Below are 12,641 nucleotides of genomic sequence, written 5' to 3'. Positions count from 1 at the left end.
TATGGGCTCTATATGGCAGTATTATATGGGCTCTATACGGCAGTATTATATGGGCTCTATGTGGCAGTATTATATGGGCTCTATATAGCAGTATTATATGGGCTCTATACGGCAGTATTATATGGGCTCTATATAGCAGTATTATATGGGCTCTATATGTCAGTATTATATGGGCTCTATGTGGCAGTATTATATGGGCTCTATATGGCAGTATTATATGGGCTCTATGTGGCAGTATTATATGGGCTCTATGTGGCAGTATTATATGCGCTCTATATGGCAGTATTATATGGGCTCTATATGGCAGTATAATATGGGCTCTATATGGCAGTATTATATGGGCTCTATATGGCAGTATTATATGGGCTCTATATGGCAGTATTATATGGGCTCTATATGGCAGTATTACATGGGCTCTATATGGCAGTATTATATGGGCTCTATATGGCAGTATTATATGGGCTCTATACGGCAGTATTATATGGGCTCTATATGGCAGTGTTATATGGGCTCTATATGACAGTATTATATGGGCTCTATATGGCAGTATTATATGGGCTCTATATGGCAGTATTATATGGGCTCTATATGGCAGTATTATATGGGCTCTATATGGCAGTATTATATGGGCTCTATACGGCAGTATTATATGGGCTCTATACGGCAGTATTATATGGGCTCTATACGGCAGTATTATATGGGCTCTTTATGGCAGTATTACATGGGCTCTATACGGCAGTATTATATGGGCTCTATGCGGCAGTATTATATGGGTTCTATACGGCAGTATTATATGCGCTCTATACGGCAGTATTATATGGGCTCTATACGGCAGTATTATATGGGCTCTATATGGCAGTATTATATGGGCTCTATGTGGCAGTATTATATGGGCTCTATGTGGCAGTATTATATGGGCTCTATATAGAAGTATTATATGGGCTCTATGTGGCAGTATTATATGGGCTCTATGTGGCAGTATTATATGCGCTCTATATGGCAGTATTATATGGGCTCTATATGGCAGTATTATATGGGCTCTATACGGCAGTATTATATGGGCTCTATACGGCAGTATTATATGGGCTCTATACGGCAGTATTATATGGGCTCTATACGGCAGTATTATATGGGCTCTATACGGCAGTATTATATGGGCTCTATATGGCAGTATTATATGGGCTCTATATGACAGTATTATATGCGCTCTATATGGCAGTATTATATGGGCTCTATATGGCAGTATTATATGGGCTCTATTTGGCAGTATTATATGGGCTCTATTTGGCAGTATTATATGGGCTCTATACGGCAGTATTATATGGGCTCTATATGGCAGTATTATATGGGCTCTATTTGGCAGTATTATATGGGCTCTATACGGCAGTATTATATGGGCTCTATACGGCAGTATTATATGGGCTCTATACAGCAGTATTATATGGGCTCTATACAGCAGTATTATATGGGCTCTATACAGCAGTATTATATGGGCTCTATATGGCAGTATTATGTTGGCTCTATTTGGCAGTATTATGTTGGCTCTATATGACAGTATTATATGGGCTCTATATGGCAGTATTATATGGGCTCTATATGGCAGTATTATGTTGGCTCTATTTGGCAGTATTATATGGGCTCTATATGGCAGTATTATATGGGCTCTATTTGGCAGTATTATATGGGCTCTATACGGCAGTATTATATGGGCTCTATATGGCAGTATTATATGGGCTCTATATGGCAGTATTATATGGGCTCTATATGGCAGTATTATATGGGCTCTATATGGCAGTATTATATGGGCTCTATATGGCAGTATTATATGGGCTCTATACGGCAGTATTATATGGGTTCTATACGGCAGTATTATGTTGGCTCTATATGGCAGTATTATATGGGCTCTATACGGCAGTATTATATGGGCTCTATATGGCAGTATTATATGGGTTCTATACGGCAGTATTATATGGGCTCTATATGGCAGTATTATATGGGCTCTATATGGCAGTATTATATGGGCTCTATATGGCAGTATTATGTTGGCTCTATATGGCAGTATTATGTTGGCTCTACTTAGAGCTGTTGTGCGGGTTCTATACATTACCATTATATGAGTTGTATTACTATGTTATATATAGTGTCTGGCTCCCTTCCTCGTACAGTCCGGCCTGTGTAGGTGTCTTCACTGTAGCTATACAAGTCATGAACCAGGAAGCTCAGTATGAACAGAGGTTTAGTACATAGAATAAAACACATCTCGTACCACATAACTGCAGGATCTTTCGGTCCAGTTCATCGTAATTTTCACTCTGCACAGGTTCTAGTTTGACCACCGACTTTTCTGAGGAGCCCACGGACAGACTGACTTGGGGCCACGGCTGTAACTTCTGGACCGCCAGCACCCGCTTACAGGCCACCACCATCTGAGGAACACAAACATATCCTGTCATCACAGAGGAGGGCGGGGTCAGCAGTGTCATCGGATTATCATAAGAGGGCGGGGTCAGCAGTGTCATCGGATTATCATAAGAGGGCGGGGTCAGCAGTGTCATCGGATTATCATAAGAGGGCGGGGTCAGCAGTGTCATCGGATTATCATAAGAGGGCGGGGTCAGCAGTGTCATCGGATTATCATAAGAGGGAGGGGTCAGCAGTGTCATCGGAATATCATAAGAGGGCGGGGTCAGCAGTGTCATCTCATTATCATTAGAGGGCGGGGTCAGCAGTGTCATCGGATTATCATAAGAGGGTGGGGTCAGCAGTGTCATCGGATTATCATAAGAGGGCGGGGTCAGCAGAGTCATCTCCTTATCATTAGAGGGCGGGGTCAGCAGTGTCATCGCATTATGATAAGAGGGCGGGGTCAGCAGTGTCATCGCATTATCATTAGAGGGCGGGGTCAGCAGAGTCATCTCATCATTAGAGGGCGGGGTCAGCAGTGTCATGGGATTATCATAAGAGGGCGGGGTCAACAGAGTCATCTCATTATCATAAGAGGGTGGGATCAGCAGTGTCATCTCATTATCATTAGAGGGAGGGGTCAGCAGTGTCATCTCATTTTCATTAGAGGGAGGGGTCAGCAGTGTCATCTCATTATCATTAGAGGGCGGGGTCAGCAGTGTCATCTCATTATCATTAGAGGGTGGGGTCAGCAGAGTCATCTCATTATCATTAGAGGGTGGGGTCAGCAGAGTCATCTCATTATCATTAGAGGGCGGGGTCAGCAGTGTCATCTCATTTTCATTAGAGGGTGGAGTCAGCAGTGTCATCTCATTATCATTAGAGGGCGGGGTCATCAGAGTAATCTCATTATCATAAAAGGGTGGGGTCAGCAGTGTCAACTCATTATCATAAGAGGGAGGAGTCAGCAGAGTCATCTCATTATCATTAGAGGGCGGGGTCAGCAGTGTCATCTCATTATCATAAGAGGGAGGAGTCAGGAGAGTCATCTCATTATCATTAGAGGGCGGGGTCAGCAGAGTCATCGGATTATCATAAGAGGGCGGGGTCAGCAGTGTCATCTCATTATCATTAGAGGGCACGGTCAGCAGTGTCATCTCATTATCATTAGAGGGTGGGGTTAGCAGAGTCATCTCATTATTATTAGAGGGAGGGGTCAGGATAGTGATCTCATTATCAGAGGGCGGGGTCAGCAGTGTCATCTCATTAACATTAGTGGGAGGGGTCAGCAGTGTCATCTCATTATCATTAGAGGGCGGGGTCAGCAGTGTCATCTCATTTTCCTTAGAGGGTGGAGTCAGCATGTCATCTCATTATCATTAGAGGGAGGGGTGAGCAGTGTCATCTCATTATCATTAGAGGGCGGGGTCAGCAGAGTCATCTCATTATCATTAGAGGGCGGGGTAAGCAGAGTCATCTCATTATCATTAGAGGGCGGGGTCAGCAGTGTCATCTCATTATCATAAAAGGGCCGGGTCAGCAGTGTCATCTCATTATCATAAGAGGGAGGGGTCAGGAGTCATCTCATTATCATTAGAGGGAGGGGTCAGCAGAGTCCTCTCATTATCATTAGAGGACAGGGTCAGCAGAGTAATCTCATTATCATTAGAGGGTGGGGTCAGCAGTGTCATCTCATTATCATTAGAGGGCGGGGTCAGCAGAGTCATCTGATTATAATTAGAGGTCGGGGTCAGTAGAGTCATCTTATTATGATTAGAGGGCGGGGTCAGCAGAGTCATCTCATTATCAATAGAGGGTGGGGTCAGCAGTGTCATCTCATTATCATTAGAGGGCGGGGTCAGCAGAGTCATCTCATTATCATTAGAGGGCGGGGTCAGCAGTGTCATCTCATTATCATTAGAGGGAGGGGTCAGCAGAGTCATCTCATTATCAATAGAGGGTGGGGTCAGCAGAGTCATCTCATTATCATTAGAGGGCGGGGTCAGCAGAGTCATCTCATTATCATTAGAGGGCGGGGTCAGCAGTGTCATCTCATTTTCATTAGAGGGTGGAGTCAGCAGTGTCATCTCATTATCATTAGAGGGCGGGGTCATCAGAGTAATCTCATTATCATAAAAGGGTGGGGTCAGCAGTGTCAACTCATTATCATAAGAGGGAGGAGTCAGCAGAGTCATCTCATTATCATTAGAGGGCGGGGTCAGCAGTGTCATCTCATTATCATAAGAGGGAGGAGTCAGGAGAGTCATCTCATTATCATTAGAGGGCGGGGTCAGCAGAGTCATCGGATTATCATAAGAGGGCGGGGTCAGCAGTGTCATCTCATTATCATTAGAGGGCACGGTCAGCAGTGTCATCTCATTATCATTAGAGGGTGGGGTTAGCAGAGTCATCTCATTATTATTAGAGGGAGGGGTCAGGATAGTGATCTCATTATCAGAGGGCGGGGTCAGCAGTGTCATCTCATTAACATTAGTGGGAGGGGTCAGCAGTGTCATCTCATTATCATTAGAGGGCGGGGTCAGCAGTGTCATCTCATTTTCCTTAGAGGGTGGAGTCAGCATGTCATCTCATTATCATTAGAGGGAGGGGTGAGCAGTGTCATCTCATTATCATTAGAGGGCGGGGTCAGCAGAGTCATCTCATTATCATTAGAGGGCGGGGTAAGCAGAGTCATCTCATTATCATTAGAGGGCGGGGTCAGCAGTGTCATCTCATTATCATAAAAGGGCCGGGTCAGCAGTGTCATCTCATTATCATAAGAGGGAGGGGTCAGGAGTCATCTCATTATCATTAGAGGGAGGGGTCAGCAGAGTCCTCTCATTATCATTAGAGGACAGGGTCAGCAGAGTAATCTCATTATCATTAGAGGGTGGGGTCAGCAGTGTCATCTCATTATCATTAGAGGGCGGGGTCAGCAGAGTCATCTGATTATAATTAGAGGTCGGGGTCAGTAGAGTCATCTTATTATGATTAGAGGGCGGGGTCAGCAGAGTCATCTCATTATCAATAGAGGGTGGCGTCAGCAGTGTCATCTCATTATCATTAGAGGGCGGGGTCAGCAGAGTCATCTCATTATCATTAGAGGGCGGGGTCAGCAGTGTCATCTCATTATCATTAGAGGGAGGGGTCAGCAGAGTCATCTCATTATCAATAGAGGGTGGGGTCAGCAGAGTCATCTCATTATCATTAGAGGGCGGGGTCAGCAGAGTCATCTCATTATCATTAGAGGGCGGGGTCAGGAGAATCATCTCATTATCATTAGAGGGCAGGGTCAGCAGAGTCATCTCATTATCAATAGAGGGTGGGGTCAGCAGAGTCATCTCATTATCATTAGAGGGCGGGGTCAGCAGAGTCATCTCATTATCAATAGAGGGTGGGGTCAGCAGAGTCATCTCATTATCATTAGAGGGAGGGGTCAGCAGAGTCATCTCATTATCATTAGAGGGCGGGGTCAGCAGAGTCATCTCATTATCAATAGAGGGTGGGGTCAGCAGAGTCATCTCATTATCATTAGAGGGCAGGGTCAGCAGAGTCATCTCATTATCATTAGAGGGCAGGGTCAGCAGAGTCAGGTCGGGATAGGAGGATGGGATATGAGGAGGGGATATGAGATAGGATAGGAGGTCGAGATAGGAGGTCGAGATAGGAGGACGGGATATGAGGTAGGGATAGGAGGTCGGGATAGGAGGTCGGGATAGGAGGTTGGGATAGGAGGTCAAGATAGGAGGTCGGGATAGGAGGTCGGGATAGGAGGTCGAGATAGGAGGTTGGGATAGGAGGTAGGGATAGGAGGTCGGGATAGGATGATATGACAACAATATATGAGGACGGGATATGAAGTCAAAAGCTTCCTCCTTTGTTGATTTTCCTCCACAACAAGGATTAGGAAGGAAAATCCGGGCAATGCCGAGTACCCAGCTAGTCTTTCAATAAATTTCAAAGTTACACAAAATTTCACAACTAGAATTAACAAAGGAATTAAAAAAGTCAATTATGATAAGCGCAAAAATGATACAGAATCTCCGTACTCCAGATACCGCCGCTGAAATTAACCAAATGATTTTTATTATTTTATTATTTTTTTGGGAGTTCTCTATCTCAGATTCAGCAGAAAAGAGAACAAACAGCTCAATCTCTTACTATAGAATCCAGATACGGCGCGGTACCTGTGGGGGATGGGCCGCCCTATCAGATTGAATAAGACGGTACGTGGTGCCCGCCTCCGCCCGCTCCTTCTCTCATTTGATTAACCTGTCAATCGTCTTTGTTGCACTGGAAATGATTAACTTTAATCTTATGAAATTTTAATTTCTCCCTCGGCTGCAGGGTTTCCTCCTCCGGAGCGGCTCATCCTATGGATTTGGAAGGCTCCCAGGAGCAGGTGGGGGAGGGACAAGAGACCAAACCAAGGATGCGTCAAAACTGGGACAAAGTATCTGTCTAAAGAAGCACTCCGGGATTTTTATTTTTTTGGTTCTATAGTGCAGCACAGGCTATCATTAGAGAATATTGAAGAGGTTCTTATGTGTGTGTATTGTGCTTTCCTGTTGTAGCTGATGTGGCAGGCATGGGTTACAGGCATACCGATTGCAATTCTATCACAGAAATCATATCCTAATGCTGCCTATGAATCCTCTGGCTTAGCAGATAAAGGGGTGGAGTCTGATCACTGCACCTGGTCATCTAATTAGGCTGCTGGTACTGGAGGTCACCCAGGTGATTAGACTCACAAGTTGGTTGGGGTCAGTTTACATTACATGCAGTTTTGATGCATTTTCTTATACAAAGTGAGTTGAGTATTAAAGCGAAAGTGATTTGACCTATAATCACAATTTAGGCTGCGTTCACACGGCCGTCTACACCCGTCCCGTTCTTCTCCTGTCCAAAATAAAAATGGAATTTAAAAAAAAACGGACAATAACCGATGCAAATGGATGTTATCCGCTTGGATCCGTTATTGTTCAGTTAATAAGCCAAAAAAAAATCTTTTTGTTCTGAGCGTGCTAAGGAGTAAAGACGGATCAAAAAACAGATTGAAAAAACTGATGCAAACGGATTACATTAACCCCTTAAGGGTTTTTCCGTTTTTACACTTTCGTTTTTTCCTTCTTACCTTAAAAAAAAATCATAATTTTGCACCTAAAATTCCATATTATGGCTTATTTTTTGCTCCACCAATTCTACTTTGTAATGACATCAGTCATTTTACCCAAAAATCTATGGTGAACCGAAAAAAAAAATTCATTGTGCGACAAAATTGAAGAAAAAACGACATTTTGTAATTTTGGATTTTGTCGTACTACTGCAAAAAATCATAACTAATTAATACGTTTTTATTTTTCTGAGTACGGGGCGGTATGAGGGATCCATTTTTGCGCCGTGATTTGAAGTTTTTAGTGGTAACATTTTTGTATTGATCCGACTTTTTGATCGCTTTTTATTCATTTTTTCATGATATAAAAAGTGACTTTGGAATTTCTTTGCACGTACGCCATTGACCGTGCGGTTTAATTAATGATATATTTTTATAATTCGGACATTTCTGCATGCGGCGATACCACATACGTTTATGTTTATTTATATTTTTATTATTCAAACTTTTATTAGGGAATGGGTTAAATCATCTTTATTAACTTTTTTTCACTTCTTTTTTGCAATGTTATAGCTCCCATAGGGACCTATAACACTGCACACACTGATCTTTTACATTGATCATTGTTATTCCATAGGGGGCTATAACACTGTACACACTGATCTTTTACATTGATCATTGTTATCCCATAGGAGGCTACAACACTGCACACACATCTTTTACATTGATCATTGTTATTCCATAGGGGGCTATAACACTGTACACACTGATCTTTTACATTGATCATTGTTATCCCATAGGAGGCTATAACACTGCACACACTGATCTTTTACATAGATAATTGTTATCCCATAAGGGGCTGTAACACTGCACACACTGATCTTTTACATTGATCATTGTTATCCCATAGGGGACTATAACACTGCACACACTGATCTCTTATACTGATCATTGTTATCCCATAGGGGGCTATAAAACTGCATACACTGATCTTTTACATTGGTCATTGTTATCCCATAGGGGGCTATAACACTGCACATACTGATCTCTTACATTGATCATTGTTATCCCATAGGGGACTATAACACTGCACACACTGATCTTTTACATTGATCATTGTTATCCCATAGGGAACTATAACACTGCACACACTGATCTTTTACATTGATCATTGTTATCCCATAGGAGATTATACACTGCACACACTGATCTTTTACACTGATTATTGTTATCCCATAGGAGACTATAACACTGCACACAATTATCTTTTACATTGATCATTGTTATCCCATAGGGGACTATAACACTGCACACACTGATCTTTTACATTGATCATTGTTATCCCATAGGGGACTATAACACTGCACACACTGATCTCTTATACTGATCATTGTTATCCCATAGGAGCCTATAACACTGCACACACTGATCTCTTATACTGATCATTGTTATCCCATAGGGGGTTATAACACTGCACATTCTTATCTTTTACATTGATCATTGTTATCCCATAGAGGACTATAACACTGCACACACTGATCTCTTATACCGATCATTGTTATCCCATAGGGGGTTATAACACTGCACATTCTTATCTTTTACATTGATCATTGTTATCCCATAGGATAACACTGATCAATGATTCTGCAGCTTGTCTGGATCTCAGGCATTGAGCAGTCATTCAGAGATCAGACACACAGGAGGAAGGTAGGGACCCTCCTTGTGTGTTCCAGTTGTTCAGGATGCCGCAATTTGACCGCGGCGATCCCGAACAGCCCAATGAGCTAGCCAGGGTAGTTTACTTTCACTTTAGACACGGCAATCAACTTTTAATGTCGCATCTAAAGGGTTAATAGCGCGTGGCACAGTGATCAGTGCTGCGTGCTATTAGCCGGGACCGACCCACTATAACCCGCGTGGCCCCGCATTATAGAAAGGGAGTGGACTCAGGGCGTACAGGAACGCCCTGAGTCCTTAAGAGGTTAAAGGCTCATCCGTTTTCCATAGACCTCAATGTTAAATTTACCGTATCCGTTTTTTGTTCTGTTTTTTTTTTTTGACGGGAGAAAAAATACTGCATGCGCCGTCTTTTCTCCCGTTAAAAATTGGAAATGAGCGCAGACAAGTGCAAACGGATGTAAAAGGACTGTAAAAAAAAATACCACTGACAACAATTGGATAACAGGAGATGTACGGTACCGACTATTCTTATTCCATCCTGTCCGGGCTGCAAAAAAAGAGAAAACAAACTTTCACTTACCTTCCTACGTTCCCCTGGAGCTCCGCAACAGCTGATCGGTCGGCCGGGCTATCTACTTACTACTTCTCTTAGCCTGGGACGTCACACGGCGCTGCAGCCTATCACCGGCCGCAGTGATGTCCCGCCTCAGCCGGTGATAGGCTGAAGCACCGTGTGACGTCCCGGGCTAAGGGAAGTAGGAAGCAGTCAGCCCGGCCGACCGATCAGCTGTTGCGGAGCTCCGGGGGAACGTAGGAAGGTAAGTGAAAGTTTGTTTTCTCTTTTTTTGCAGCCCGGACAGGATGGAATAAGAATAGTCCACACAGGACATCTCCTTTATTTTACAACCATTTGCCATTTGTTTACAAGCAGCCACAACGGAACCTAAATGGGGGGAGAAAAACGGGGACAGACGGCCGTGTGAACGCATCCTTAGGTGTTTTATGAAGATCTAAAGTCTTTTTGGCCGAGTTCACACATTATTATTTATTTACATTCTTCACACATTTTAATAGTTTGACTGTATTACTACAATTTTCCCAGTTCACTGTAAAAATGCTTTTACTGTGATTTACATAATTGCTGTAAAATATCAACATTTTTGCAGCAACTTTAGGGAAAAACCCAGTAAAAAATTTTTTACATGCGAACACAGCCTCATGGGAGGTGTATAACTACCATATATCCTGATTCCATAGAGATAGCAGCAGTATACAGATAGAGCTGGAGGGGAGGGAAATAACTACCATATATCCTGATTCCATAGAGATAGCAGCAGTATACAGATAGAGCTGGAGGAGAGGTGTATAACTACCATATATCCTGATTCCATAGAGATAGCAGCAGTATACGGATAGAGCTGGAGGGGAGATGTATAACTACCATATATCCTGATTCCATAGAGATAGCAACAGTATACAGATAGAGCTGGAGGGGAGGGAAATAACTACTATATATCCTGATTCCATAGAGATAGCAGCAGTATACAGATAGAGCTGGAGGGGAGGGAAATAACTACCATATATCCTGATTCCATAGAGATAGCAGCAGTATACAGATAGAGCTGGAGGGGAGGGAAATAATTACTATATATACTGATTCCATAGAGATAGGAGCAGTATATAGATAGAGCTGGAGGGGAGGTGTATAACACCTATATATCCTGATCCCATAAAAATAGCAGCAGCAGTATACAGATATAGATGGACGGAGGTGTATAACTACTATATATCCTCATCCTATAGAGATAGCAGCAGTATACAGATAGAGCTGGAGTGGAGTGTACATTTTGTCTGCCTGATCTGAGAGGGGGAGGAGCATCTCTTCACCCCCAAATTGCCCTGAAATGACTTACGTGTTTTTCCAGTGTGCGCAGATTCTGTTCATCGTAGTCGCTCAGCTGACCGCAGTGCATCTGAAATACAAGGAGCGATGAATTACAATGATATTATACACAACATGGGATCAAAACACGTCCAACAAAGAGGCTTCTGGGAAAAGCAACGAGACAAACAAAGATAAGAGACTCAAGTAGAAGGAGGCGTCGCATGATCGCAAGAATAAAACATAGTAAAGAAGAGACTGGTAATACGTCACCTGGACTGGATCCTAATATAAAGACATAGAAAAGTAGGAAGACGAATGGCACTCACCAGTCTCGTAGTGTAGAAAACGTTTTCATTCCATAAAGTGCAACATTCCGTAGACTACGTGATCTGTACGGCAGCCGATGAAATCCGTCACTACAATATCGCAGCCTCCTAAGGTAACATTTCGGCCTTTTGTTAAGGAAACGGCACCAATTGCAGCTTCCTCAGCGGACGTTTCCTATCAGTGTGGATTTATCCAACCCGTTGCGATTCTCATTTGTATTTAAATACAGTCCTTTGGCTAATATCATTATAAAAGCTATTTTCCGCTACTGGCCCCTTGTGCAAAAAGATCCCCTTTTATTGGATGTAACGGCTGAAAAACCATTTGTTACTTTAAAAAAAAGCAAAAAACCTTGGCGAGGTGTTAACGCACAGTAGATTTGTATCACAGAATCGCAACTGGTTGGATAAGTCCACACTGATAGGAAACATCCGCTGTGGAAGCTGCAATTGGTGTCGTATCCTTAACAAAAGGCCGAAATGTTACCTTAGGAGGCTGCGATATTGTAGTGACGGATTTCATTGGCTGCCGTACAGATCGCGTAGTCTACGGAATGGTTTGCGCATGTGGGCGATTATACATTGGGTGCACTGGACGCCCCGTGCACACACGGCTCCGAGAACACATCCATTCCCTGAAAAGGTTAACAGGCTCCGCGAGATTAATTAACCATGTGTTAGATGAACACAACGGAGATTCCAAAGTATTGGAATTCTTCGGATTAGAAAGGGTTAATGTCAAAGACGGCGGTGATAGAAGGAAAGCCTTGCTTCAAAGTGAGGCCAGATGGGATTTTGCGCACTAAGGCGCTTTAGGATTGAATGACAAGGTAGATCTGGCACTTTTCTTCTAAAAGGTTATCCCCGCATCTCCTACTGGTTCTCTGTGTAGCTGTAATTGTTTTTAAAGGGGTACTCCGCCCCTGGACATCTTATCCCCTATCCAAAGGATAGGAGATAAGATGCCAGATCGCCGCAGTCCCGCTGCTGGGGACCCCCGGGATCGCCACTGCGGCACCCCGCCATCATTACTGCACAGAGCGAGTTCGCTCTGTGCGTAATGACGGGCGATACAGGGGATGGAGCCGCGTGACGTCATGGCTCCGCCCCTCGTGACATCACGGCCTGTCCCCTTAATGCAAGTCTATGGCAGGGGGTGTGATGACCGCCACGCCCCCTCGCATAGACTTGTATTGAAAGGGGTGGGCCGTGATGTCACGAGGGTTGGAGCCGT

At 43.6% G+C, this 12,641-nt stretch overlaps 1 protein-coding gene across 4 annotated transcripts in view; it reads right to left on the bottom strand.

Moving 5' to 3' along the window:
* Positions 1 to 12,641, bottom strand: part of PDE2A (phosphodiesterase 2A) — a 762,902-nt gene that overhangs the window by 143,342 nt on the left and 606,919 nt on the right. For all 4 annotated transcript variants that reach the window (XR_008889432.1, XM_056561064.1, XM_056561065.1 and 1 more), the window contains 2 exons: positions 11,110 to 11,169; positions 2,267 to 2,426 (listed from right to left, as the gene is read on the bottom strand). Coding sequence is in view for 3 of the 4 variants with exons in the window: in XM_056561064.1 (XP_056417039.1) it covers positions 2,267 to 2,426; positions 11,110 to 11,169 (220 nt within the window). In the remaining variant the exon portion in view is untranslated. The remainder of the gene's footprint in view (positions 1 to 2,266; positions 2,427 to 11,109; positions 11,170 to 12,641) is intronic.

This window comes from Hyla sarda, chromosome 2, assembly GCF_029499605.1.
Source record: "Hyla sarda isolate aHylSar1 chromosome 2, aHylSar1.hap1, whole genome shotgun sequence".
Classification (NCBI taxonomy): domain Eukaryota; kingdom Metazoa; phylum Chordata; class Amphibia; order Anura; family Hylidae; genus Hyla; species Hyla sarda.
The sequence above is the reverse complement of the archived record's forward strand: the minus strand, read 5'-3'. Positions and strand labels throughout refer to the sequence as shown.